The 26,100-nt window shown below is 47.3% G+C and overlaps 1 protein-coding gene across 4 annotated transcripts in view; it reads left to right on the top strand.

The window, feature by feature from the left end:
• APBA1 (amyloid beta precursor protein binding family A member 1) overlaps positions 1 to 25,037 on the top strand; it is a 202,919-nt gene extending 177,882 nt beyond the window's left edge. For 3 of the 4 annotated variants that reach the window (XM_090274160.1, XM_090274162.1, XM_090274159.1), the window contains 9 exons: positions 94 to 239; positions 7,837 to 7,869; positions 8,886 to 8,972; positions 9,642 to 9,827; positions 13,893 to 14,072; positions 16,300 to 16,512; positions 21,220 to 21,339; positions 23,535 to 23,675; positions 24,811 to 25,037. In XM_090274160.1, coding sequence (XP_090130286.1) covers positions 94 to 239; positions 7,837 to 7,869; positions 8,886 to 8,972; positions 9,642 to 9,827; positions 13,893 to 14,072; positions 16,300 to 16,512; positions 21,220 to 21,339; positions 23,535 to 23,675; positions 24,811 to 24,882 — 1,178 coding nt within the window. In that variant the 3' untranslated portion in view covers positions 24,883 to 25,037. The remainder of the gene's footprint in view (positions 1 to 93; positions 240 to 7,836; positions 7,870 to 8,885; positions 8,973 to 9,641; positions 9,828 to 13,892; positions 14,073 to 16,299; positions 16,513 to 21,219; positions 21,340 to 23,534; positions 23,676 to 24,810) is intronic. The other variant, XM_090274161.1, reaches the window with a different exon arrangement.
• Positions 25,038 to 26,100: the final 1,063 nt, after the last annotated feature.

Genomic DNA, 26,100 nt, shown 5'->3' with positions numbered 1-26,100 from the left:
AAGGCGAGCAGTGGGGGAGGGGTGGCATACCGGGGACTTGGCGGGCCCACCCCAGGGTGGCCTCACTCACCGCTGTGGCTCTGTGTGTTACAGTTCCTGGACCTTGTGACCCTGAAGACTTAATCGATGGAATCATTTTTGCTGCCAATTACCTTGGCTCCACCCAGCTGCTCTCAGACAAAACTCCCTCCAAAAACGTGCGCATGATGCAGGCCCAGGAAGCAGTGAGCAGGATCAAGGTGAGGGGACAGTGTGCTCTGCGGGGCGGTGGGCAGGGGTGAGTTCCTGAGCCATCCACAGTGGCCACCCGCACCTCACATATCTAGTCCCAAGTTTAGAGGATAGTGGATTGGGATGGTGTTGCAGGCAGTGCTTATATATGTACCTGCTAACAGTTCTAAACAGAAAGAAAAGATTTCCAGTGTATAATGGAGTCCTAATGTATAAATACTGTATATTTTGATTGTCCTTAATGGCTGATATTGAGAAAAAATCCATATGATCATGAACTTAGAAAAATTGATATAATGAGGAAGGACATTGTTTTGAGTATGTTCTGTAATGTGAGAGGTATATCACCATATTTGCACTGACAGCTGGAGATCCGTGACAGACATTCCTGTTACAGCGTTGTTCAAACTAGGTCCCATTGCTTTCGAACAGGTTGATCCTGTTCAAGCTAAATTGAACTGGATTGCTTCAAGGAAAGCAAACCATTTGATCAGATCTAGCCTGGCCAGTCTGAACAAATCTTAGCAAGGCTAAGCCAGTTTAAATGAGATTGAGTCAGTCATAACCTGTTTGAATCTGTTCTACCATCTTTTAAAAGGAGTGAGCCTGTTTGATCCATGAAGAACTACTTTCATCTAGTTTAAGTCATTCATAACTAGTTTGAACCAGCCAGAATTGGTTTGATCCCATGGAAAGGTAGAGTTCTAGAATCTCTACCATGAACCCCAGGACTACAGAGACACTTACAGTGTCCTCTTGTCACTCAAGTATCATTAAGTGCCACCAGCCCCAGAGACACTGGATGGCCACACTGGATCCCAGGGAGAGCATCACTGTAGACACCCCAAAGCAGGTATTTCAAGCAGGGTAGAGCAGGTTAGGACTCTCTAGAACTGGTTTCATCCATTCACTTTTTTATATCTTCTCACTCACACACAAGTTTCATCCTGGGTGTATGTGGCAATGAGGAATGAGAAAGAAGCACAGATAGAAGGCAGTCACTGGGAGTCCTTGGTCTCTCAATGAAGGAAAAGTATTTCTTGAGCACTTAACGTGTTCAGGGATGTGCAAAGTCTCAGGAGGGAGGGAAAATGGCAATTTGTAGAGGGAGAGCCTGACCCTCAAACCCAGCAGCTCAAAGAGATGAATTAAGCCAGCAAATATGCATGGTGTACCTGGCCTTCCCGTAACTCTCTGTCATAGTAGAGTAAATCCATGCTGCAACTCTTGATAATACTACTAGAATTTTTTGAATTGGGATGTATAAACTATAGAGAGTATTTACAGTTCCATCAAGGGTAGCCCACTGTCAAGATTACTGACAGAGACCTACTCATTTCATCTCTGCATCAGGGCCCCATGTCACCTCTTCATCTGGGCAGCCCAAACCTTGTCTGTGCCTCTGAGACCCTGCGGCCATCAGGCCCACTTCTGTAATATTCATGTCTTCTCCCCAAATTAGCCTTTCCCAAGATGATTGACAGTGGGAAGGTCCACTTCCTTCAAAGGAAGTCCCACCCCCCCACCAAAGAGATGCATCTTACCCCGTGGCTCCCAGCCAGACAGCTCCACGAAAACATTCAGCTTTACCTTCATACCTTTTGATCTTTCAGACTCAGTAATTCCGCTGGTAGAACATCAGGTTCCTGTTGACCTGCCCATCCAAACTCGGCCTGATTTCTTTTCACTGTCACCCCTTATCATAAAGAAGTGATGCTGATACTGCCAGATCTTCCCACTGTTCTTAATTTAGGATCTCCTGGCACAACCTTCAAAGCAGAACACACAACACTCTCTGAGAGAACAAGCTGCTCCTCAGGCACTGACTGTCCCCTCTTCTGTCATCCAGAGCAGTGAACTTAAAAACTAGGTCTTTAGGGTCATAGTTCTAACTCCTCATGTCCCACAGTTAACAAACACAGCATGTTACGATTTTGTTAAATTTACACTTGTTAAGTAGAGTCCCAGGTGCCAGATGGTGAGCAAAAGACCACGAGAGAAATTTAGAGAAGTTATTACTCACAGGTCCTGGAGAAGGTCCTGGAGGAACCCCCTGGGGAGGTCATGGCAGAGTGCAGGCAGGGAGAGAGAGAGAAATTATTACATTTTATTTATAGGTATCATTTTACAGTGTGCTTCTAGGCATCTAAAGGAACTGTTGCCTGTCATTAAATATTTTCTGCTTTGTGTTCCTTTTGTATCCATTTAAATGCACGTTGGATTGCTTGCCTTTACACCAAGCCTGACACTTCCTCAAATTGTAAGTGGAAATGGTTGCATTCAGACCCATGGTTTATTTCTGCTCCACCACAGCCCACCTCCCACCCCAAACGTTACTGTTTTGAGAGTATGCAGAGAGCCTTTATCACCTGCACACCTGCAGAAGGGGTGGGGGGCATGGCTAAAAGCATTTCTCCAGATCAGTCAGGATGGTCTCCAGGGCAGCGTGCACTGCGGTGCCCACAGGTGCCCAGGAGACCCCTTTCTCTAAGGAAGGTAGGTGGTGCCATGCTTTCTCCTAAAGAGAGAGAGAGGCTGAGCTTTCAGAAATGACTTTTTCTAGGCCACCTCTAGAGAAATATAGAGCAGAATGAAGCTACTCATTTTATAGTGTCCATCCAGAAAGGAAGGGAAACAAGAAAGCTCTGGATTTATTTGGAAATCTGTCCAGAATATCCTCACCACAGACTGGTGCATGATTTCTGCCTTGGTGCTCTCACCTAAACAAAGGCAGAGGGATTTCCTCCTTTTGTTTCCAGTCCTTCTTCCTCCCTTACTCCCGGCACAGATCCCACCTGGCCCGCCTCTCTGTTCTCTGCCTCCTTTCTCTGCTTGACCTCTCGTGAGTCCAGCCCTGGTGCTTGTGGTGCTTTGTCTCTGAGCAAACACCAATCCTAAAGCATAGGTTTTCATTTTAAAATCATTTTTAATTTCTGTCTGTTCAAGGATTGTGGTGTCTGTCACTCACACAGCGCTAACTGTATGCTAGAACTGAATATTGATATCGGATTTATACCTGGAGTCATAAGAATTATGCTTTTCTTAATTTAACAAAGAATTTACAGATATATTTGACAAATGGGGAGAGAATTTGGAGTTGTGGTTTAGCCGGGTATTTTCTACTAAATGTGAAAAGGAAACAAAGGAATTTGGCTCAGAAAACAAGCGGTTTCTATGCAGACCCCTCTGATAGACATCATAGGAGATAAAAATTAACCAAGACTCAGTCCTTGCAGTCCTTGACCTTGGGAAACATGCAGTCTAATAAGGGAGTAAACAAGAGTATTGAAGTAACAATAATACAAGGCAGGCTGAGGAATCTGAAATTAAAAGGCTTTTCTAGCTATCAAAATACAAGAAATAAGGTGCATCTGAATGCAATAGCTAATTAGGAGACACCTGCCAATTTTTTAAAACTTTTAAGTCATCTTTGGACCCTCCCTAATGTATCCTTTCTGTCTGTGTTGTTCATCACTTTTGAGGAGAAATAATATCCTGCCAGAAAGTCCCCCTATATCTTTGGAATGCATTAGAGCAACGGTTCTCAAAGTGGGATCCCTGGCCCAGCAGTGGCAGCAGGTCCTGGGAACTTGTTACAATTGCAGACTCTCAGGCCCCGCCTTAGTCAGAAACTCGCTGTGATGGGATCCAGGAACCTGTGTCTTCAGGAGCCCTGAAGGAGATTCTGGTGGACTCACCCATTTGGGAACCGCTGTCTCAGAGAAGGGCAGGCCGGCCAGTGCTAGGGAGCACCTGTCCTCCCGCTGTGCTCCGTGCATTCCAGTCAAGCCACGGCTTCTCACAGACAGGGTTCCATGCACAAACAAGCTCAAGAAACCCTGCAAAACAGATCTTGTTGGATATTTGCCACATATATTTTCCTGTTGAAGGCCCTGAGAAGTCCTGTACTAAGGAGACTTCACTCACTTTGCTTAATCAGAAGCTCCTGTAGTTATGTGAACAGAGATATGTTATCACTATGCAATGCCTGTTAAAGGCTTGTTGCTAGGTTTCTCTGGAACACATTTTGGGAGAAACTTTTGGAGAGAACTTTGCTGTTGGTGCTGTCAGTACTGAAAGTGCACTAGGTGGAGACCCTACGCGCGCACACAGAGTGGGAATCACGCGTGGGCCCTGTTAGAGAAGCAGACTTGGGGCCAAGGCAGCGAGCTCACTGTCTTCCTCTCTCCCCACTCTATCTCCCTGCCCCGTTCCACCCCCATTCCCACTGCAGCCTCTGGTCCTCCGCTGGAAGATGGGGGGACCTGCTGAGGCTCCCGAGCCTTTGTAACTGCTTCACATCCACACAGAGTGTGGTGCATATGTCTCCATTATTTCTGCATTTGTGAAGCTCATGTTGCCAGCTCATATATGGTGTTTTGACATGTTTTGGTCCATGAATTTTTGTAAGGATCATTCATTATCAAATAGTCTTACACCTGTCTTTACTAGTCTGTTCCATAAGATCAGATTTTTCTACTTGTTTATGGAAAGATTTTCTTTAAAGGTCAAACATTATTATTTAATTATAGAATTAAACTTCTATCATTCTAGCTTTGTTTCAGTTGTGTGGTTTCCCACCTAACTTGGAAAAGTCTATGACTGGTAAAAAGGCTACTGATACTCCTCAAATGGAGAGGGTGGGGAATCCTGTGAGGTAGGTATTATTAGCCCCATTTTTTCAGACAAGCAGGGAAGTTTATTGATGAAAAACTTGCCCAGATCACACAACTAGCAATTTGGAGTGTAAAGTGAGACTTCCAGGTTTGAATCTCTGTTCTGACACTTAACAGCTGTGTGACCTTGAGCGAGTTAATTAGCCTCTCTGTGCCTCAGTTTCCTTTTCTGGAATGTGAGGATAATATCATGTCTACCTCACAGGACCGTTGTAAGCTTTTTCATCTACAGTTGTGCAGCACTTAGCAGGATACTGTCAGCAGGGGAAAGAAAACTGGAATAGTCAGGAGAATCCCCCATGTGCAGAACTCCGAGGGTCTTAACAGCAGTTAACACTCCGTACATGTGTGGATCGAGTGATTGGGTGGGCAGTGCCACAGTTTATGGCCTTGCACCCAGCCTGCTGGGTGGGAAGCCATAATCAGTCCCGTGAAACACGAGGATTTAAATGGATGTTGTCATTCCTTGCTTTAAGATGCATGCTGGCCTTGGGGTTCTCTCAGACCTCTCTCTGCCACTCCAGTTTCTCATTTTGGCTCCAACCCCATCATCATTTCCAAGATTATGTCTAAATTTTAAATTATAATTTGTTTCAGGACACTTGATTATGATAAGCAATTTAAAGATGGTATTCCTTCAAGTGCATAAAATATTTTTTAACTTCATAAACATTATTTCAGGATGTTTATGAAACTCAATTCTGCCATTTGGATTCTTTTCCTCATCACCAGTTCTAACAAAAAGAAAAAGAAAAGAAAAAGAACCAGAATTTGGCCATTCCATCAGTGACAGACTTAATTTTCCTTTGAAAGAGCCCTTTCAGATCACTGTTTCCTGAGTGAAGCATTTTGACCAATAGCTATTAGTTTCCGTATCAAAAAATAATGGAAATTCTTATATTAGTGCCATATCATTTCCTACCACATTATGTCAGGGGAAGTGGTAGAAATCAGACAAACGTTAGGGTCTGACAGCAGTCAGACTGGTACAGGTCAGAACTTGCCCTGGCAGAACTCCCTGATTCCAAAGAAGGATCTGTGGTGTGGTGTAGCATGAGCACAGGGCCACTCCTTGGAGGCAGACATATTTCCACTGTCACATGCATTGGTTAGGGTAACACTTGCAGTTGCTGCCTGTGGACTTTCCAGAGCACACTCTTCACCATGGCCACCAACAAGAACTGTGGGTTGGCTGTGCAGGATTGGGCTGCCCTAGATTCCTGGGTGTAGCAGAGATGAGTTATTTGGTGCTTGGATGGCTGACTCATCCAGTTTTGTTTTTCCACAATGAGGTAGTACAGACGAGACACCTTAGTCATTAATGAAATAAAGTTGTGCTGCTGAGAGCAAAAGAGCTTTTCTACCAGGTGAGTACCAAGGAATGTGAGAGAGCAGACCTCCTTCCATGCCACCCCCATCACCACAACAGCACTCTGGTTTGGCCATTGACTCACCACTATTTGTACCAGATCTTTGTATGTGTAGCAAGCCCAACAAAAGCCAAGACATTGCATCCTGATGCAGGTGAATTATAATCGTGTTACAGCAAACCCAAATATAGTGCTTATAATGCACCAGGCACCGTTCTAAGAGCTTTGCATATATTTATTTTATCCTCTGAACAGCCATATGAGGCAGATACTATTGTTATACTCATTTAACACAGAGATGTTAAGTTGCTTACTCCAAGTCACACAACTAGTTAGGTAACAAAGTCAAGATTCAGTTTCAAATGATTCAACCCCAGAGTCTCTTCTTTTATTAACTATGCTTTTAGATATAAGAAAAGAAGGGAACCTTACATTCACTTTTAGTTAGGTGTAGGCTATATTAATAATACACAGATTTAAGTCAAGAAGCATTACTAGAGATAAAGAGGGAAAAAATATAAGATCAATTTAATAGGAGGACATGAACATCTTAAATATGTATGTATCTTATAGCATAGCTATAAAATGGATAAAGCAAAGATTGAAAGAAGTAGACATGTATAAATCCACAGTAACAGCTAGAGATCTTAATATATATCTCTCAATAGTATTTGAATAAGCAGACAAAAAAAATTAGCAAGTGCATAGAAGATTTGAAAAATACTCTTAACCAATGTATTTGACCTAATTGACATTGAGAGAACACTATCCCCAACAACTGCAGAATGCGTTTTTTGAAGTCTACATGCCTTATTCACCAAAGTCAGTCATGTGCTAGGCCATACAGCTAAGACTCAAGAAATTTCAAAGGATGGAATTAAGAGTATATTCTCTGACCCAGTGGAACTACTTCAGAAGTGAATAACAAAAAGACAACTAGAAAATCTCCTAAGGTATTAAAATTAATAAGACAATTCTAAGTAATCCAAAGTTCAAAAAAGAAATCATAATGAAAATTAGAAAATGTTTACAATGAAATGATCATTAAATTGCAGCATATCAAAATGTGTGGTATACAGCTTAAGCAATGCTTGGAGAGAGAGCCATAGTTTTAAATAAATATATTCGAAAAGAAAAAAGTTTTAAAATTCATCATTTAAGTTTATAGCTCAAGAAGCTAGGGAAAAAAATCAGCAAATTCAGCTCAGAGAAGGTAGAAGAAAATAAAAATAGAGTCTAGAACTGATAAAATATAAAACAGGCATATACTAAAGAAAACCAACAGAACCAAAAATTGGTTCTTTGAAAACATTGATTGCAGTTAAGTATAAGAAGCAACTTAATACATTTCCTTCCTCCTACTGCCCCTGCCATGTACTAAATTCTGAGTTTGGAAATCCATTGTCTACAGAGTAGGACTTTTTTTTTTAAGTCTGTCCTCCCACAGCAATGCTTTATACCGCTATCAGTATTAGTTTGTCAATTCCCTTTTCAACTTTGAGTCTCTGCAAATTCTTTTCTAACTGTTCTCCTGTCTCTGTTTGTTCCATGCTAAGCAGATGGCCCAGAAATTAGCCAAAAGCAGGAAGAAGGTGCAGTACAAACAACTTCATCATCTTGATGTTATGCCTGTTCTTTCCATTTATTTATGTTTTGCCTTTTTTATTATTTCGTGCTTTTGTTTTCTGCATCCAGCAAGTTTTTGTTCAGATTTCTTTTTCAACCGCCCCATAAGCCAATGTTTCTCAAAACTCAGTTGCCTAAAGTGGCTATTTTCTGTTGCTCATGAGTCATTTCACTTCAGAGGAATGGCAGGGAGCAGATTGGAGATGCTAAATGAATCCTACGCTAGTGTGAAAGTTCCCACCATTGAGGAGCATTCATGTGGCAGGGACTTGGGTCTGTTTAATTATAATCATGTTTGATTTGTGAATTTGTCAGATTGCTGGATGCAAAAAAGAAAACTTGCTAATAACCACACACTTGCAGAGTTAAGCCTTGAATGAACCAGACTGATGTGCTTTTTTGGTTGTGGAGCTTCTAGGTGCTTATGAGCTACCCATGGGACATTGATGCATTGGGGCTCTTAATGGGGTGCATTCAGGGTACTGCTTCTGTGTTGCTGTGTCAGTATGTGAACATGAAGACCCTCTGACCAGAACTGCATTCAGATGACTTTGTTTGCACCTGCTATAGACATTGTCCCCCATCACTGGAGCAGGGGCAGACAGATTTTGCCAAGGTCCTGGGGTGTCAAGTCAGTTGCCCTTATTCCTTCAATATCTTGTGCTCCGAAACCCTTGCAGAAAGGGTCATTGGCAATCCTCATTCATAGAGCCAAGTGTCCTGCAGTGAGTTACTTGCTTCTAGAGCAGAAGCAGCAAAGGGGATTTTGTGTTTTTTCCTTGAAAGCTGCAAATGCTAACTAACCCTCGTCCATGTGTCCATTCTCTGTGTGGTACTTTCAGCTTTGGCAACCTAATTCTGGAGTCTGCATTGCTGTTCTGGTGACTGTGTCTCAGTGCCTCTGTGTGTGAGCTAACCTTGCTCCCATCACCTGGGTCAGAGGCATGTACTAAGCTTTCCCTCGGTGCATTTTTCTTCTCAGGCTCCTGAAGGCGAATCTCAGCCAATGACTGAAGTGGATCTCTTCATTTCTACACAGAGAATCAAAGTATTGAATGCTGACACACAGGTATTATCTGGCTCCCACCTTTCCCCTGGATGAAGTTTAGCACCTTGGCAACTCAGAGCCTGTACCCATGTCTGTAGAGCAGCTTCCCCCAGAGGCTGGCTTCTATACAAGCTAGAAGGTTGTGTCTGCGATGCATGTTTGGGATGGGGGAGGGCAGGGTTGGCACAAGGAGCCTTGGGACTATTTTCTTAAAGATCAAAGGAAAAATAAACTGTGGGTATTGTTTGATAATAATTCTCATAAGTTTTTATCACAAGATTCATGAACTTGAACAAATTAGCCTTTTAAAACTTTTTGTTTAAAATTATACACACATGAAAACAAAATGTACCCATCACATGCAGATTTTATATATATATATATATATATATATATATATATATATATATATATTTTTTTTTTTTTTTTTTAACCTTCCCCACCAGAGATTCTACTGGTTGTAAAATTGTAGAAATTTCTCTTTACCTGCCACAGACTCCTGAGTTATTATTAGCCAAGGGAATTGCCCCCAGGCCTGGGAGGCTGCATATAAATCTGCTAAGCAGAGTCTTTGCAGTGAGCCCTGGAGGTCCCCTGCGTATGGACCACACTTGGCTGGGTTGTGGATGGCGGATTCTCAGGGGTCTTTGGATGCTGCACTGGATTAACCACCCTCTTCCCTTCCTCCAGGAGACAATGATGGACCACCCTCTGAGGACCATTTCCTACATCGCAGACATCGGGAACATTGTCGTGCTGATGGCCCGCAGGCGGATGCCGCGCTCCAACTCCCAGGAGAATGTGGAAGCGTCCCACCCATCCCAGGATGGAAAAAGGCAGTACAAGATGATCTGCCACGTCTTCGAGTCTGAGGACGTAAGGGTGGCTTCCCCCGTCTACCTCCAGTGACCTGAACTGCCCACTGGGTGGCTGGATTCTCTCTCTTTATTTCTCAAGACCTGAATCATATGTGTAAACAAATATTTATTGAGCACCTACTATGTGTTACTCAGCCTTATATCCCTATTCTAGTGCTAGGGATATAAGTCTGAGTAAACTGAAGGTACTCATGTGTGTTGCAGGGAGACAAGAGATAAATATACTTAATATAAAAGTAGGTGATGGGAAGTTTGATGAAGGAAAAAAATAAAACTGGGTCGGAATAGAGACTAGCGGCTGTTTCATGTAGGATGATCAACAAAATTCTCTCTGCTGAGGCAATATTTGAGCAGAGAGCTGAATAAATTGAAAGTAGGGGAAAGCAAGTGCAAAGGCCCTGAGGCAGGGGCCTGCTGATACGGATTGAAGAAAGGCAAGGAGGCCAAACTGCCAGAGAGGTTAAAATGCAAGAAGAGTTGGAAGAGTTCAGTCAACCCTGTGGGGGCCCGAGCAGGTCTCACCTGGGCACTAGAGCATTTGGGGATAAAGTTCTTGGTGGTTTAGGCTGCCCTGGGGTCTACGGGAACACATCGGGGACCACCAGCCTGCATTCTGCCCAGGATTCCTGCCCTACCAACTCCCCCGCCTCCCCATCCTTATGAAAACCAGCTGCTGTTCCTGTCAAAAAGCCAGTGATTCCTACCCTCATCTCTTCAGGTGATGACATAAACAGAGAAAATTAGTTTACAACAGCAGTGGGGCCCATTCTTCCATTCGGTCTTCCTCCCAGTTGTGACTGAAAGTGCTGGCAAGGCCACCAGCTTCAAGCTGCTTTAGCACCTGAGTGGCTCCCAGCACTTGGCAGGCCTTGGCAGCTCCCTCCCAGGCCGGGACCACAGCCCCATGATAGTTTTGAGCTGCAGAGACCCTCTAGTGAGCCAGGCCAGTGCCATTGACTGCTGATTTCTTTCCCCTCCTGCCACAATGCAATAAGCTTCCTTATATTGAGCAGAGAGCCCTTACTACTTAAAGGAAATTGCTGGTGGTAACCGTGGCTCCATCAAAGAGGCCATTTTTTCTCCAAGAACGTGTTCATCTAGCTGCAGTAAATTGTTTTCCTTCAAGAAGCTGGGAGTCAGAAGCAAGCTGCTTTTCCCCAGGGAACCAGAGCTGCCCCGGCTGCGGTCACAGAGAGGAGGAGCCGCTCACACCTTCTGCACCATCCGTTACTGGTCCGGTTTCCTAGAAAGCAGCCCCAGGGACGAGGTTGCCAGGAAGGCTGAGAGCTTGCAGCACGTCTCCCTGCCGTTCTCCCTGCTCTTCCTTTAAAACTGAGGACAGACTTGCACACTGGGAGAAAATGAGTTTCGGGGGGTTCTCAGAAAGTTCTGAAAGAGTCAAACTTAGAACCTTAAGCTGCACGTGTCCTGCAGCAGTGAAAAGGCAGGGTTGGCTCAGCTCCCTGGACGCACGTAAGGATCCCTCTGCCTCTTTCAGCTGGCTTTGGAGTGCAGAGGCAGAGTTTCTCTTCCTCGGGCTTCCTGTCAGGGAAGATGATGAAAGGAAAGAATAGGGAGCAAGAGTTCGGACAAGCGTAGACATGGGAAGCTTACCTTGGCTTTTTAAGCAGAAGACAAAAGAAGGGCGTTGGCTGCAGACCTGGCAGAGCTGTGTATGAATCCTGCCTCCATGCACCAGCCGCGTGGCCGCGGAGCTTTTGTAGGCTGACTGCGCCCCCTTGTCAGGCTGCTGCGGGACTGCGATAGATACTGCGTGAATGCCAGGAGCCTACATGGTCGCTGCGTGCCCCCGTGCATGGTGGTCAGCAAGCCTGCTGGTCGTGTTCCCCAGTGAATGTTGTTCAGTTCACCTGTCTGCACGTGCCTCTGGCGCCTGAGGCAATGCCCCGCTACCTTCCGGTTTTACAGCAGGATGCAGGCTGGTGGTCCCTGATGTGACGTGTGACCTGTGAAGTCACCCAACTCTCAGAGCCAGAGAAGTTAAGCATTTCTTTTCCCACTGCTGGCCACACAGAAAGTACTTCTAGAGTGTTAATTAGCTGCTTTTAGCGAAAACTAGGGAAGATGGGGAAAGGAGTAGAGGCTAGTTAGAATTGTGTGTGTCTGTTTTTAAAACATCACTCTAGAGACTTTGTTTTGTTGTTTTTCTACCCATTCAAATTTCACTGAGAGGCAGTCACATGTGGCGGTGGCAGGATGGACTCTGAAATTGGTCCACCAGGATTCAGCCCCTGCTGCACCCTCTCCCCAGGCAGTGAACAGCTTCGTTTCTCAACCCGTGTCTCCCGATCTGTCCAAACAGGATAATAAAAGAGAGCCACAATTCCAAAGTCTAAAGAGCTCCTCCAAACAAGAGGGATTTTTGTAGTCAATTTGCTGATAAACCTGCTCTGATCTGCCATGAGACCATAGGTAGGATTTGCCCAGCTCACTGTGAATCTTACACATGTTGCTACAGGAATATTACTGTGTTCATGAATAGGATACTTTCTTGGGCCCTAAAAGGGTTATTACACAATGTATGATATAGGTACCCTGTTACCTTCCTAAAATCCCAAATTTTTTGAATCCTGAAACAGCTAGCCTCAAGAGCTTATAAGGAGGGCTTGTGGACCAGTTCTACTTCCATCAGCCATAGGCTGAATGCATCACAGGCATCTATAAGTACTCGATTTCTACTGGCTATCCTAAGTCATCATATGGATGATTCATGCAGAGAAAGGTTGTTAAAACCAGTGCAGGAGAAAGAACAGTGGGAGCACAGTTCCTGTCCTGTGAGCTGCGTGACTGTGAGCAGGATCCTTTGTGTCTCTGAGCCTCGACCTCCTCACCTGGAAAATGCAAGGATGGGCTAGATCGGGGTTCTCAACAAATATTTTGTAATGCCTAGATGCCACCCTGAAATGAAATTCATAGATAATATAACCTCTCCTTTTGAAAACATTTTTACAAAATAAAGTATTCCCATAAATGTAACATAAAGGAGAAACTAAAAGAATCCAGTTAAAGTAGCATTGTACTAAAGACAATATGAAAATGTGTGGCTCCAACCATTGCAGAAAGAATAATGGGGTTTCAGGTGCTTATTCCTACTTGATTAGTAAGTTTGGATGTGAGAACACATATTCATATCCAAACTTACTAATTGTAAACACTTTCTATCTGATATTTTGAATTAAGGGCTAACTAAGAAAATAGATAGGTTAGTAGACAAACACACACAATCAGGGAGAATTCCCCCACAGGACAGCGTATGTGCAGGCTGTTAATGATGTGATTTATTGGAAATCCAGATGCCATGGACAGCATTATTGCTGATGACTTTCCAAAGTCGTGAAGCTTACCCCTTTTAAAGTGCTGGCCAAAACAAAATATCATTCTCTCAGTTTATACAGTAGTTGTGTTCTTAGAACGTTCAACGTGTATAATTAGAGTCTTTGTGTTTTTATATAAATTTAAATTGAGTTCTGAACTTAGATATTAGACACAGGGGTTATAGGTACATGAATGTCCAGTGGGATGTTTGAAAGTTGTATAAGAGGTAGAATGACTTATCAAAGTGTAGGACTGTCCTTTGCATGGTTGTAAGTCCAGTGTCTCTGACTCCTGGTTTTTCAGTTGCCAGTAGCTCCCTTGTGTTTAGTTGTAATCAAAAATGTCCCCACAGTCCAGCCAGTGTGACTCAGTTCTTTGGAGCGTCGACCCACGCACCAAAAGGTCACAGATTTCATTCCCAGTCAGGGCACATTCCTGGGTTGCTGCTTCAGTCCCAGTTTGGGTGCATGGGGAAGCAACTAATTGATGTCTCTCTCTCTCTCTCTCTCCCCCTTCCTCTCTCTCTCTCTTCTCTCTCTCTCTCATATAAATATATATATATTTATGGCCCCAATAATTTTGAAAATGACCTCTGGCAAACATTAGTACCCCGTGTAGCTCCACTGGCCCAGCCGATGCCTTGGGCTTCGCAGTCCTGATGGCTGGGGCTGTCTACCAACAGGACTGCCCTATTGACCTTCGTCTCCCCTCTCTGGCTGCTATCTAGGCCCAGCTGATTGCACAGTCCATAGGGCAGGCGTTTAGTGTGGCATACCAGGAATTCCTCAGGGCCAATGGGATTAACCCTGAAGATCTCAGCCAGAAGGAGTATAGCGACCTGCTCAACACCCAGGACATGTACAACGACGACCTGATCCACTTCTCCAAGTCGGAAAACTGCAAAGATGTAGGTACTTTCTGAAGCTGTTCCAAGCTGGGCCAGCGGGTAGGAGCTCCAGGGATCCTGGGGATGGGGGGGTGGGGCATGGAGCTGGCTAATGAGTGTGGTATAAGCAGGACATTGCTAAGGGTTTAGGTCCATCTCTGGCTCCCTTGCATGAGGATTTGTGATTAAATATTGCAGCAGAGGGCCATCACTAGTGAGTCTGAGCATCCTCTGCCTCCAGTAATCCTGAGCTAAATTTGGGGTGGGTTCCAGAGGCAGACAGGACATGCACCCTGTCCTTACCAAGCCCGCAATCTAGGAAAGGGCATGGGAATGTGAAATGCTGGTGCCCGTACAAGTATATGTCAGAAACAGCTGTGCTTGGCAGAATGGAGCAGGTCTGGAGTTTCAGGCAACAAATGCTGCCTTCCTGCAGGGACAGCCCCGCTCCTTCAAACCCAGTTCTGCAGGAGCGTCTGGAGGAAAATGCAGCCATCTGAGCTGGTCTGGAGGCCTGGGGATTCTTTGGAAAGTGTAGGGGCATGCAGAGGGGTGGGCCAGAGTAACAGAAGCATGAAGGTCAGAAAAGCTCAGGAATGGTCTGGGGAGCCATGAAAGAGGCAGGTGGTGTGTGTAGGAAGGACAGGAGGAGGCCCACATGGGGTTCGGGTCAGAACTGGAAGGCCTAAAAGTCCAGCTGAGCAGCTTGGGCTTGATTCAGTAGGTAGAAAGAAAATGATCTTTTCACCCACTAACATATATTAGGTGTCCTGCGTTCCCTAGAAGCAGAGCCTGAGATAGGGATTCTCGTTCAAGGGATTTGGGGGAGAGTACACTCAGGACAAAGTGTGGGCACCAAGGTAGTGGGGTCGCAGAGGAGAAATGGAGCCTTGCTGGACATGAGCTTCATTCTGCTCCACAGGGAAGCTCTGGGTGACAAAGCACCAGGGGCCGAGGGCACTGGCGGGCCTTAGCATCCTGTGCTGATCAGTCTTTGACCCCAAGGGTGGACAGGGCTGAATCAGTGTGCTTGGGGTGCCCTAACAAAGTACTGCAGACTGGGTGGCTTCAATGACAGAAATTTGTTATCTTCCAGTTTTGGAGGCTGGAAGTCTGCAATCAGGAATTCAGCAGGGTTGGATCCTTCTGAAGGCTAGGAGGAAAGATCTGTTCCAAATTTTTCTCCTTGGCTTGTAGATGGGTGTCTTTTCCCTGTGTCTTCGTGTTGTCTTCCCTGTATGCACGTTCCTCTGTCCAAATTTTCCCTTATGAGGACATCAGTCATACTGGATTAGGGCCCACCTTAATGACCCCATTGTAACTTGATTACCTCTGTGAAGACCCTGTATACAAATAAGGTCACTTCTGAGGCAGTGGGTGTTAGGACACAATCCAACCCATATCAGGGGGTGGCTCCCACTCGGCTAAGGGCAGTTCTCCAGAGCAGGGACCAACTGTGAGCTTCAGCAGCCAGGGTAGGGGAGCTACCACTCCAGTGTGTGTTTGAGCATATGTGTGTCTGAATAGCAATAAATAAGTGCACACATGCCCTCTGTTGGATGCTTCTAAGACATGTCCTACTTCTTCGTGGGATCTCTGCAACCCTTGCCAGACAGCAGATATCCAAAACTAATTCCTGTCTTTTCTGCCCTGCCAAGGAAGGCTACGAAAACGATGCATGTCTAGACTATGGTCTTCCTGTTTGCACTTCCAACCTTGTGGTGGTGGTAACTTTAGCATCTTTTTGTTTTATTTTTCTTCAGCTTCCTCCTTGCAGAGAAGTATTTCTGTAAAATGCTGCATATTTATTTCTTTTAAACTCAAGAATCTTAAATATTGGAGAACATTGTGGGATAGGGGAACCAATGAATAGAATCCAAAAGCTATTCCTGGGAACCTTAACTTACCACCAAAGCTCCCACCTACACAGTCCCACTCCGCCCCACCCCCCAGTCTCACTAGAGACTGTAGGGAAAACAAAACAAAAAACGGTGTCCTTCGTGGTTGTAGTGCCACATCGAGACTGCTTATGTGAACAAGAATAACGAAAATGGGTCTAGGCCTGTGTTGACTTGTTTCTTGCACACTGCTGTGCTGTGGAGTACCGGGAGGCAGGATCCCTTCAGGCTGGAGTCCTCAGAGAAACGTCGGTCTTTCTGTCTTCTTCAGTCAAGGCAGGAAGAGGGCAAATGCTGTGCTTTCTGGTGCTGCCCTGGTGGTTGCTGATTTGGGGTTTCTCTCCTTCCAGGTGTTCATAGAGAAGCAGAAGGGAGAGATCCTGGGCGTGGTGATTGTGGAGTCCGGCTGGGGATCCATCTTGCCAACCGTGATCATAGCCAACATGATGCACGGAGGGCCTGCTGAGAAATCGGGGAAGCTGAGCATTGGGGACCAGATCATGTCCATCAATGGCACCAGCCTGGTGGGCCTGCCCCTGTCCACCTGCCAAAGCATTATTAAGGTACCCGGAAGTGGGGGAAATCAACTTCAGTCACAGGCCTGCAGTGTGACCGCAATGCAGTCATGAGCATTTGTGAACATGTTCTAAGTGTCTGGCACTGAGGAGCGCGCACATGCAGATGCAGCGGCTCGCACTCAGGGTGTTCCATCCGGTCACTATGTACAGATTCCTCCCTGAAATTGTTTTTAGATCAAAGATGGGCTGTTTGGTTCAGACAACACCACACACTCTCTGATGCTGTGCCCATCACAGCAGTCTCTCCCATTGAGCCTCAACAGAATGGTCCTCGGTTCAGTAATTCTAGATAGTCACCTGGAGCGGTGGTTCTCACCCAGGGGAGATCTTGAACCCCAGGGGACATGTGGCAATGTCCAGAGACTTGTTTGGGTTGTCACACTAGGGAGGAGGACATGCTACTGGCACCCAGTGGATGGAGGCCAGGGATGCTGCCGAACATCCTTCCATGCACAGGATGGACCCACAGCAAAGGATCACTCAGCCCAAATGTCAACAGTGCTAGGGGGTAGAGTGCCTGACGTAGGGATGTGCAAGTTCAGATGTGGGGCAGAGAAGTCAGGAGAGAGGGGGGCCAGTGGGGACCTGATCTGGGTCTGGAAAGGTCTGGGGAGGAGGAGCAGGGAGTGGGGATAACCTGAGCGAGTGAGGGCGGGGCCAGGGCCGGGGCCTGGATGGGACTGGTGAGGCTGTGTGCTGGTGCCCATGATGCCCTGCCAGGCAGTGCCCAACCCTTCACAGAATCATGTCCCACCGTCCTCAAGACAGCCCATCAGGGAGGGGGCAGCAAACACCTGGTTTGTGGATGAGTCATCAGAGTCTCCAGGGGTGACTTGCCCTGGACCCCCCCCACACACACACACTGACACACAAGCCCAGATGCCCCTCCCTGCCCCTCCCTGCCTCTGCAGGAAGGAGGCAGATGGGGTGAGGCAGGCCAGGGCACGTGAGGGCAGCGTGCAGTCCCCTGGCAGCACACGGGGTTCATCCTCTGTCGGATGGGTCACGCATCTGGGTGGAAGCAAAGCTCCCTCACAGTACAGTCCGCACTGTCTGAGCAGTTTCCTACCAGGCAAAGGTTTGCACTGAGTAGCTGACCTGTGATGTCTGTGAAATTAGAAAATTAAAAAGCCATGTGGTGATGAAAGAGGCTTCACGCATGAAGATGGACAGTAAGAAAATCAGTGCCCCATGGCCACCCTTGGCAGAGAAGCTCTTAGTGGGCGGTCCCCAAGGGACACGGCTGCCGGCCTCAGTGTCTGACGCTCCACTTTGTGGAAGGAAAAAATGTGATTGGCCCCACCCTCATCCCCCTGGCTGGGAGACTTTACCATAGATTTCAGCTTTCTAGTATTGTTTTTCAATTATCTGGACAACACACCCTCTCTGCCTGCACCTGAGCAGGTGTTCACACCATCCCCGTGCCCCCCACCCCCCTCCTTGCGGCACCACAGGGCATGTCCTGGGCCTCACGTGGCTCCCCGTTAGCTCTGCATGTTTCAGGCTGTGTTGGTGCTCCTCACGATGAATTTAACAAGAAGCTCTCATCCTGCTAAATCAGTGCTTCACAAACTTTGAATCACCCAGGGATCTTGTTTAAAATGCGGGTTCTGGTTGAGCAGGTCTTGGGGTGGGTTCTGCATTTTTGACTGATCTCCCCCGTGATGTCATCACCAGTCCGGCCGTGCTTTGAGGAACAAGCCGTGTGCTCTGTGTGTGGCCACTTCAAGCATGTTGACCTCCACCACGCCCCCCCCCCCCCAAGTCATAGGAAATAGAATACATTTCTAGAATAGAGTTATAGGTACTGAATTATTTTCGTTGCTTTCTGCCATAACTCTTATTTTTCCTATCATAATTCCTAAAGCATAATAATTGGTAGACAAAGCACGTTAGTAGCCTGCCTGTTCATTGCCTCCACAGCCCTGCCCTCCATTTTGTTTGTTTTATGTTTGCTTTTTGTTTTTTACTTTCTTAAACTAGAGCACCGCGTCCCCTTCCTTCCACAGGATCATCCTGGTTCTGCTTTCCTGTTGCCATAGAGACGATTCTGGCTTCTCTCCTCTCCCCTTTCCACTTTCCTACCCTTTCCCTCCCACCAGATTTCTTAATTTGCTGTACCACTCCACTGTTGTCATGGGGATGGAATGACCCTTTATTTAATTGGCACCTCTAATAAAATGGCAGCTCAGAAATCCAAGCTAATGGGACCCAACTTGAGGCATTGACTAGGAACGGCAGAGCAAGCGCCAGGTCTGGTCATTTCAAATTGCCATCTTGCTGAGCCTCACCGCGCAGCACACATCCTGATCTAGAAATCTGTTCCCCGGGGCACAAATCGGGCATGTTAAAACAATTCGCACAGGAGGAAGGAACCCACCAGAGCGACGTGAGCATTTTAGGTAACATTCAGAAAACACTCATTCTCTCACTTTTCGGTACACTCCGTGAGGCTTTCCTGTACCTCACAGACATACCTAAATAACCCCAGTGGTTAACTGGTGTACACCTTTAAAGCAGATGGCTTTGTCGGACGGGCTGTGGTTTTAACTTGCTCCTATTTTTAGCATTCTTTGCTCTTGCTTCCCACAAATCCCTGGTCTCGTGGTGTTTGATTGTGGGGAGAGAGCAGTGAAGGGATCAAACCCTCTTGCTGCTCTGTGTCCCAAAGCCCCCCTCCAAGTTCCTGGATGTCCCACTCCACCCACTCCCGGTGCCTGACACATTTCCTGGCACATAGCAAATGATGCATAAATATTTATTAAGTGAATGAGAACGAGGAAGCACTCAAAGGAAAAAGAAGTACATGCATGTATGATGTCTGAGCAAACCCCTCCTTCCTGCCTACTTTTAATTTAAAAAATAGGTGTTTCGAAGTATAATGTGGTGTCAACAAACACAGGAAAGAAAAAAAAAGCATGTAAAGGGGTGAAATCATTGAAGTGAGAACTGGAAGAGACCATAGCAGGTGGCACCTTGTGTTTTGCCAATGAGACTGTGGGGAAGAGGGGAGAGCGGAGTGTCTGAGGCCCCACGGCCTGTGGTGGCAGGCACACATCCTGAGCCCAGGTCTCCTGACACAGCAGAGTCCTCTTCACCAAGCCCTGCCATCCGCAGCAGAAAGCCAGAGCATCAGCATGGACAGTGGATCTGTCAGCATAGATGGCGGACCTGCTGTCCACAGAAGACCAGGGAGAATCCCTCTCAGCTCATCTCTTGCTTTACTTTGAAATCACCATTTCTTGAACCAGAGAGGTTTCACAGAGATGTCCCAGAAACCACGGGGAGATGCTGGTAACTGCTGCCTGTGCGTGTGCGCCAAGTCACCATAAACCATGTGACAGCAATGGAAGGCCCAGATCCCACAGAAAACAGAGCGGCTGAGAACACTGAGGAAACAGGCCGAGACGCTGGAGGCGGGAGGTTAAATGGAGCCCCTCAGAATGCACACGGTTGAGAGGACAAACTGGAATCCATCACAGGCGGTGGCAGGGGTGGGAGGGGGCAGCAGCAGGAGCCTTGAAGAACTCTCTGCAGTAGGAGAGCCAGCTGACCACACGGCCCCTGCAAGGCTGGAGATGACATGGGCATAAGCCCGAGCTCCCGTTGCTCTCCCTGGCTCCTTGGTTGAGCGCGCTGACTCACGAGTGACACTCCTCCTCCCGCTTTCTATATGGAGGATCGTGGTGTAGGAGAAAATGCCATGGGTTTGACCTGTAGGAGAAAACCTTCCCTTGCCGGAGGTGATTTTCTTGGGTTGCTCCTGAGCAGACCAGGGCTCTGGTCACTGCCATGTGTGTTCACGGGACAGGAGGATGGCCTGAGCTCAGCATAGATGAGAGAGGGGTAGAGGAAGCTCTCTAAACAGGCTCTGAAACCAGGCCAAGCCCCCTTTTTGTCTGTAAAGACCACCTTTCCCTCTGCCCTCAATTCTGACTTAGGAGAGGTGTGTTAGCAAGGATGGTGAAGCCGCAGACAAGCAAACAGTCTCCAAGTCTTTACTTTTGCCTGCCTGCCCTCTTTCCTTCCCTCCTTCCTTCCCTCCCTCCCTTCCTAACCCCTCCCCGCCCTCTCCCCAGCAGCACCCTATTCATTCTCCCAAGGAGGCCTTCATGGACAGAAGTCCCGTCTGCTCCCTGCTTTTTCCCAGGTGCTCATGGGAATGTTGGTAAAATCTCTAACAGGCAGAGGATGGGGATGCAGGAGTGTTAGAGACAGAGCAAACAAGGCCGGGCAAATCGGGCCAGTTGCTGTGAATTAGATGTTCTTTGTTCAAAGAGGAGGAATTGCTAGAGTTGTCTTTTGGAGAAAAAGCCCATTTCTTACTCCTCTCCTGACCAGGGAGATATGGTGCAGCCTTCATCTTTCAAGCCGAAAAGCACATGTGGTCATTTTCTTCTTCATTGCCCAGACAACCACTTTATTCAGGTCCCTTGAATGCAGCCCATTTCCCAAAACGAGGGCACTGCCCCCCGACAGATGCTGGTCTCTGCAGAATGAAAGGGCTCCGTGTAAAAGCAAGTGGTTTTTCCCCTGAGCTGATACTATCTGGCAGTGGACTGCGGGTACGTCTGGAGTCCATGAAATGACGAAAGTCTCGAAGGGGCTTCTTTTGCCAGTGGTGCGTCTGCTCTGATCTTGCCTGTCTGCCTGGGTGGTCGCCATACCCACTGTCCTCTGTTCACTTATCAGGGCTTGAAGAACCAGGCCCGGGTGAAGCTGAACATTGTGAGGTGCCCTCCAGTGACCACCGTGTTGATCAGGAGACCAGACCTTCGCTACCAGCTGGGTTTCAGTGTCCAGAACGGAATTGTAAGTACAACTCCACATGCTTTTCCAAAAGTCTGACAAAAATGTGCCATCCTGTTTGGTATTTTAATTTTTAAGGCTGGTCAGTTCCCTGAAAGAATCCAGCAAGGAGGGGGATGAATAGGCGAAGGCAGCAGCCTTGGCTTTCTTTCTGGACAGAAAAGTCTGTGCCTGTCCACGCAAGAAGAGAGGGGCCCTCCTCAGAGCCCTGGCCCTTGGCACCCACACCTCCTTGGGAGCGTGCAGGTGGCCCTCCATGCGGCTAACTGAGGTAATCTGGGATCTACCAGCAAGGGCTTCCTTCACCTCTGGCCTTGGGGAGATTGCCACCCTGTCGGTCACCACTCTTGGCTGTACACTCGAGCTCCTGCAAAGCTGCTGTTGCTCCCCACACTAGGGTGTGCAGCACTGGAGGCTGGGGGTAGGGGCCTCAAAGCTCCCCAGTGATTCCAGCTCACAGCCCAGGATGAGACCCCCAGCCCCATGGCTGTTATGCATGGCTAATCTGTGCTTTGCCTTTTTAACCTCAGTTGGCACTTCGGGGACGTCGGCCTTAATATAATACTTTCTTTTTTCATCATGGTAAAATATACATATTAAATTGACCATAACCATTATCTCTTTCTGAAATTTTTTCTTCATCCCAAACAGAAATTCCATGGTTAATACCACTTCCTTCTGGCCCAGGTTGGCCTTTCTGGATTCAGTCATTCTGGGCTTAGGTAGCAAATCTGTCCTTTGCAAACGCCCCCCCCCCCCTTTTTTTTTAATTTGATTGATTTTAGAGAAAGACAAGGAAAGAGAAAGAGAGACATCAATTTGGTGTTCCACTTACTTATGAATTCACTGGTCGATTCTTGTATGTGCCCTGATGGGCATTGAACCCACAACCTTGGCATATTGGGACAATGCTCCTACCAACTGAGCTACCCAGCCAGGGCCTGTAATCTTTTGATTTTACAGATTTTGGTGTGCTTTTGTGCATTCATCTTTCCAGACAGAAAAAGTCTACTCTTTTTTTCTCCTTAAATGTAATTAAGAGATGTAGGTAATCGAAATATTGTTTTAAGTATGTTTTAAGGTTTAGAAATACACATTTAAAGTTTCCAGTTGGAGTTGAAAAATTCAGCCCATGTATCTGCTTTGTACCTACATAGCCTTCTTTGCTTTTTGTAGAGAAGCTAAGATTACTCCTTATTGTTTTAATCTGACGTCATATTTGCATCTGTTTATACTTCCTTATTTGCGTTGTTCCTATTTGAATAACATTAAAACTTCAAATAGGAACAAAGGGTTGTAATATAATAGATGTGGGTCTCTTGGGCCCTCATTTTTATTTAAAGTGTGGTCAGCACCCAAGGGACCTTTTGACCCGGAGTACCTGATGGGCTAAAGGTTTCTACATTGCGAGGTGTCAGTCTCATCTCCATAGGCTTTTAAATAGAGGTACACGGTCTGGAGTTAAAAGTCAACTTTGTACATTCAAAACATTCTTTTGGGAAGATCCCCACTCTTTCATGTGTATGAGGTGGGGGTGGCTATCCCTGGCCATGCTGAGCCCAGCACCCTCCCAATGAGGAAATGCAGGCTCCGTTCCACCAGCCTGCGGTCTCTGCCCACCTACTGGGAGAAAACCCAGCCACATGTCATTTCTGTGAAAGGTGAGTGTGATCAAGTGCCACTGAGCTGGGAAAGCTGAAAGGGGCAGCTCCCCTCCAGCTAGCCACACCCTGGGACACAGAGTGGGGTTCCAGCCCCACTTTGGCTCACGTAACTGTGACCCTAAATAGTGGCTACTGGCATTATACACTTGACGTTTGAGTCCCGTGGTGGCTGTGGGAAATAAAACTCACCCAAGTCACACAGGCTGGCAGTTTGGAAACATTGGCGGCTTGGTGACAGGCCCAAACAGCTCTTTCTACCAAGCCCCAGCTGGGATGACAAGGAGTCAGAATTCAGTGTGCGTGAAACCTAGTGCCATGCTGCATCCCCTGTGCAGAGGGCGTGAAGGAGGTGCCACGTGGGTGTACAGAACCCTGTTTCTTGTGAAAGAAACAAAGAGATTTCAATGCCCAGAGCCTAACCATGGCCGCTTCTCAGGGATGACAGTGCAAGAGGCGGGGACTCCAGAAAGGACAGTCTTACATCCCAGCCAGTTCCCTGCCCGTTAGGGGTAACTTGGCTTCTGACTCTGCTAGATCTGCAGCCTCATGCGCGGGGGGATAGCTGAGAGAGGAGGCGTCCGCGTGGGACATCGGATCATCGAAATCAACGGACAGAGCGTGGTCGCCACCCCACACGAGAAGATCGTCCACATCCTCTCCAACGCTGTGGGGGAGGTAGGAATGGGGGCCAGGGCTGGGGGTCCTCTGGTGCCCCCTGCCTCATGTCAGGCCCTGACCAAGCCTTCCTAAGCACTCCGCAACACCAGAACGGTCTCCCTCAGACCAGACTTGGGATTCATTAATGAAAGGTGGTCTGAGAGCATCTCCAGGAGATAAGATCAAGTCACCTTTAGGATGATTTGCTCACTTTCTCTTTTTTAAAACATTCTTTTTTAAATATAGGGGTGGGAAAAGTAGGTTTACAGTTGTGAATACATGAAACACAGTTTATTCTTGTATTATCATTGTATTATTTATTTGTATTACAATTGTAAACCTACGTTTGCCCACCCCTGTATGTTTCAGGTGCACAATATCATAACTGAATATCTGTACGCACTACCGATCACCCCAAAAAGCCTGGCTACCATTCATCACCACGCAGTTGAACCCCTTCCCCTCTGGCAACCACCTCTCTGTTCTCTGAATGAATCAGTATTTTTAGACCTTGATGGTATAGTGCTAAGTGAAATAAGTCAAAAGGAGAAAGACAGGTACCGTTCAATCTCACTTCTGTGAGAAATTGGAAAGAAAACAAAGCAAAAACAAATTCAACTTCCATTAGCTCTCAGATTGATGCAGCCCCTCTCCGTGGCTGCCCAGTCCTCTCAGTTTTTCCCCAGCTAACCGCATCTGGGGCCTGGGAGATTTAAGTCTTAGATGCAAGTCTCATCAGCAGGTCAGGTCTCCAGACGGGTGTCCCTGGCACGGCCTGGGCGCAGGTCCTAAGGGCTGCCCCAGGGCTTGTTTCCTGAGCCCTGCCAGGGAGAAGAGCGGCAGAAGCAGTCAGAAGCTCATGGCCATTAACTTTCACTTTAAGAATTCTCTCCTTTAAAAAAAAAAAAAAGGTCTGATGAGAGGGAAAAAAAAGCTTTTGGGAAAATAAACCTTACCTGGTGTTGTTAGTTTGTCACCCCTAACTCTTTAGAAAGCCTGTGGACTCCACTCTTCCTGGAGGCCCCCTGGGTCAGGTCCCCACTGGCCCTGGTGCTGGAGGCGGATCTTCTCATCCACCCGAGGTGGGAGGCGCCCCCCCTGCCCTGCCCTGCCCTGGGCCTCAGCCCTGCTAACGTGTGCTCCTGCCCCTCAGATCCACATGAAGACCATGCCGGCTGCCATGTACCGACTGCTGACAGCCCAGGAGCAGCCCGTTTACATCTGAACCACGCCCCGCGGGCGCATGCATGGAGGACTCTCCTCACTCGTGGTTGTGTTTCTCGTTCTGCATCTGTGTGCCCACTGAGATGTCTCCCTCTCATGCCCAGCGCTCGGTCTGCGCGGGAGGGAAGGGATCTGTAAAGACTTCTTTGCTCTCTCTCTCCAGTTTGCTTTTTTTTTTAATACCAGGGAAGTTTTGTATGCACTCCCTTGAGGGTGGAGAGCAGCCAGTACCCACCTGGTCTCTGCCCAGGACTGGACTGTCCTGATGGGCCCTCAGGGGCCTAAGGAGGGCTGTCACTGCCCAAGGGGAAATCCTCCCTCCCTGAGAGGTGCAGACCTCTCAGAAGGAGCTCCACAGGACAGCCAAGAAGCTGATTCAGCAGTGCCTACAATTCTCTGCTCTCCTCGACTCAGTTTGCTGGAATCTGGTAGGAACAGGGGACCAGCTGGTGTCTTTAAGGGTAGGCCCTGCTCACCACTAACTTGGGGCACCCTACATTCTTTCTGCCCAGAATTTCTGAGCCAACCATAGGCCTCTTCTATAGCTAGTTTTAATTTCCACATAATCATCTTTTCTAATAGGAGCCTCCTCCCCCAAGGACAGAAGGGGAACCGCCTTGGACAAGGATACCTTTTGTTTGTTGGCAATTCCTGGGACATCCATAGCTTCTCTAGGTTGTCCTGAGGTTGCACACTGTTAGGTAAACGGGCGGATGCTGTCAGCCTCTATCACACCACACACACCCGTATGTACACACAGTCTCGTTTGCATATATATCACCCTCCCCTCCTACCACCCAGGAAGTACACAGAGCCCCTGGAGAACCCACATTACCTCTCTGTGCGGCCCCTTCCCCTGGCTGGTGAGACCCACAGGGGCTGGTCAGCTCTGTCCTAAGAGATATGTCCCTTCTGTGGCTGAAGCCTGGCCCTGCCAGCACCACCTTGGCTCCAAGTGCTCTAGTGGTCTCCCCTTATGCCCCCCCACCACCCCCTGCACACACACACACTCATCCAGGGAGTCTGGGACGGTTAGACTGCTCACCTGGAAAACAGGTTGCAGGTGCACTCACTGTTACAGCTTCTCTGCTCAGGGCCACTAGGTAGGATGTGACATTGGAAAGGTCAGAGAAGTACATAAACCACAAAACTAAGGGGACAATAATGACCTCAAGCTATGCCTAAGAATCCCCAAATGTGTTCCAGGAACATCATCTTG

The sequence above is a fragment of the Furipterus horrens genome, unplaced genomic scaffold (genome assembly GCF_987537825.1).
Source record: "Furipterus horrens unplaced genomic scaffold, mFurHor1.1.pri manual_scaffold_4, whole genome shotgun sequence".
Taxonomy (NCBI): domain Eukaryota; kingdom Metazoa; phylum Chordata; class Mammalia; order Chiroptera; family Furipteridae; genus Furipterus; species Furipterus horrens.
This window is presented reverse-complemented; position numbering and strand designations above follow the sequence as displayed.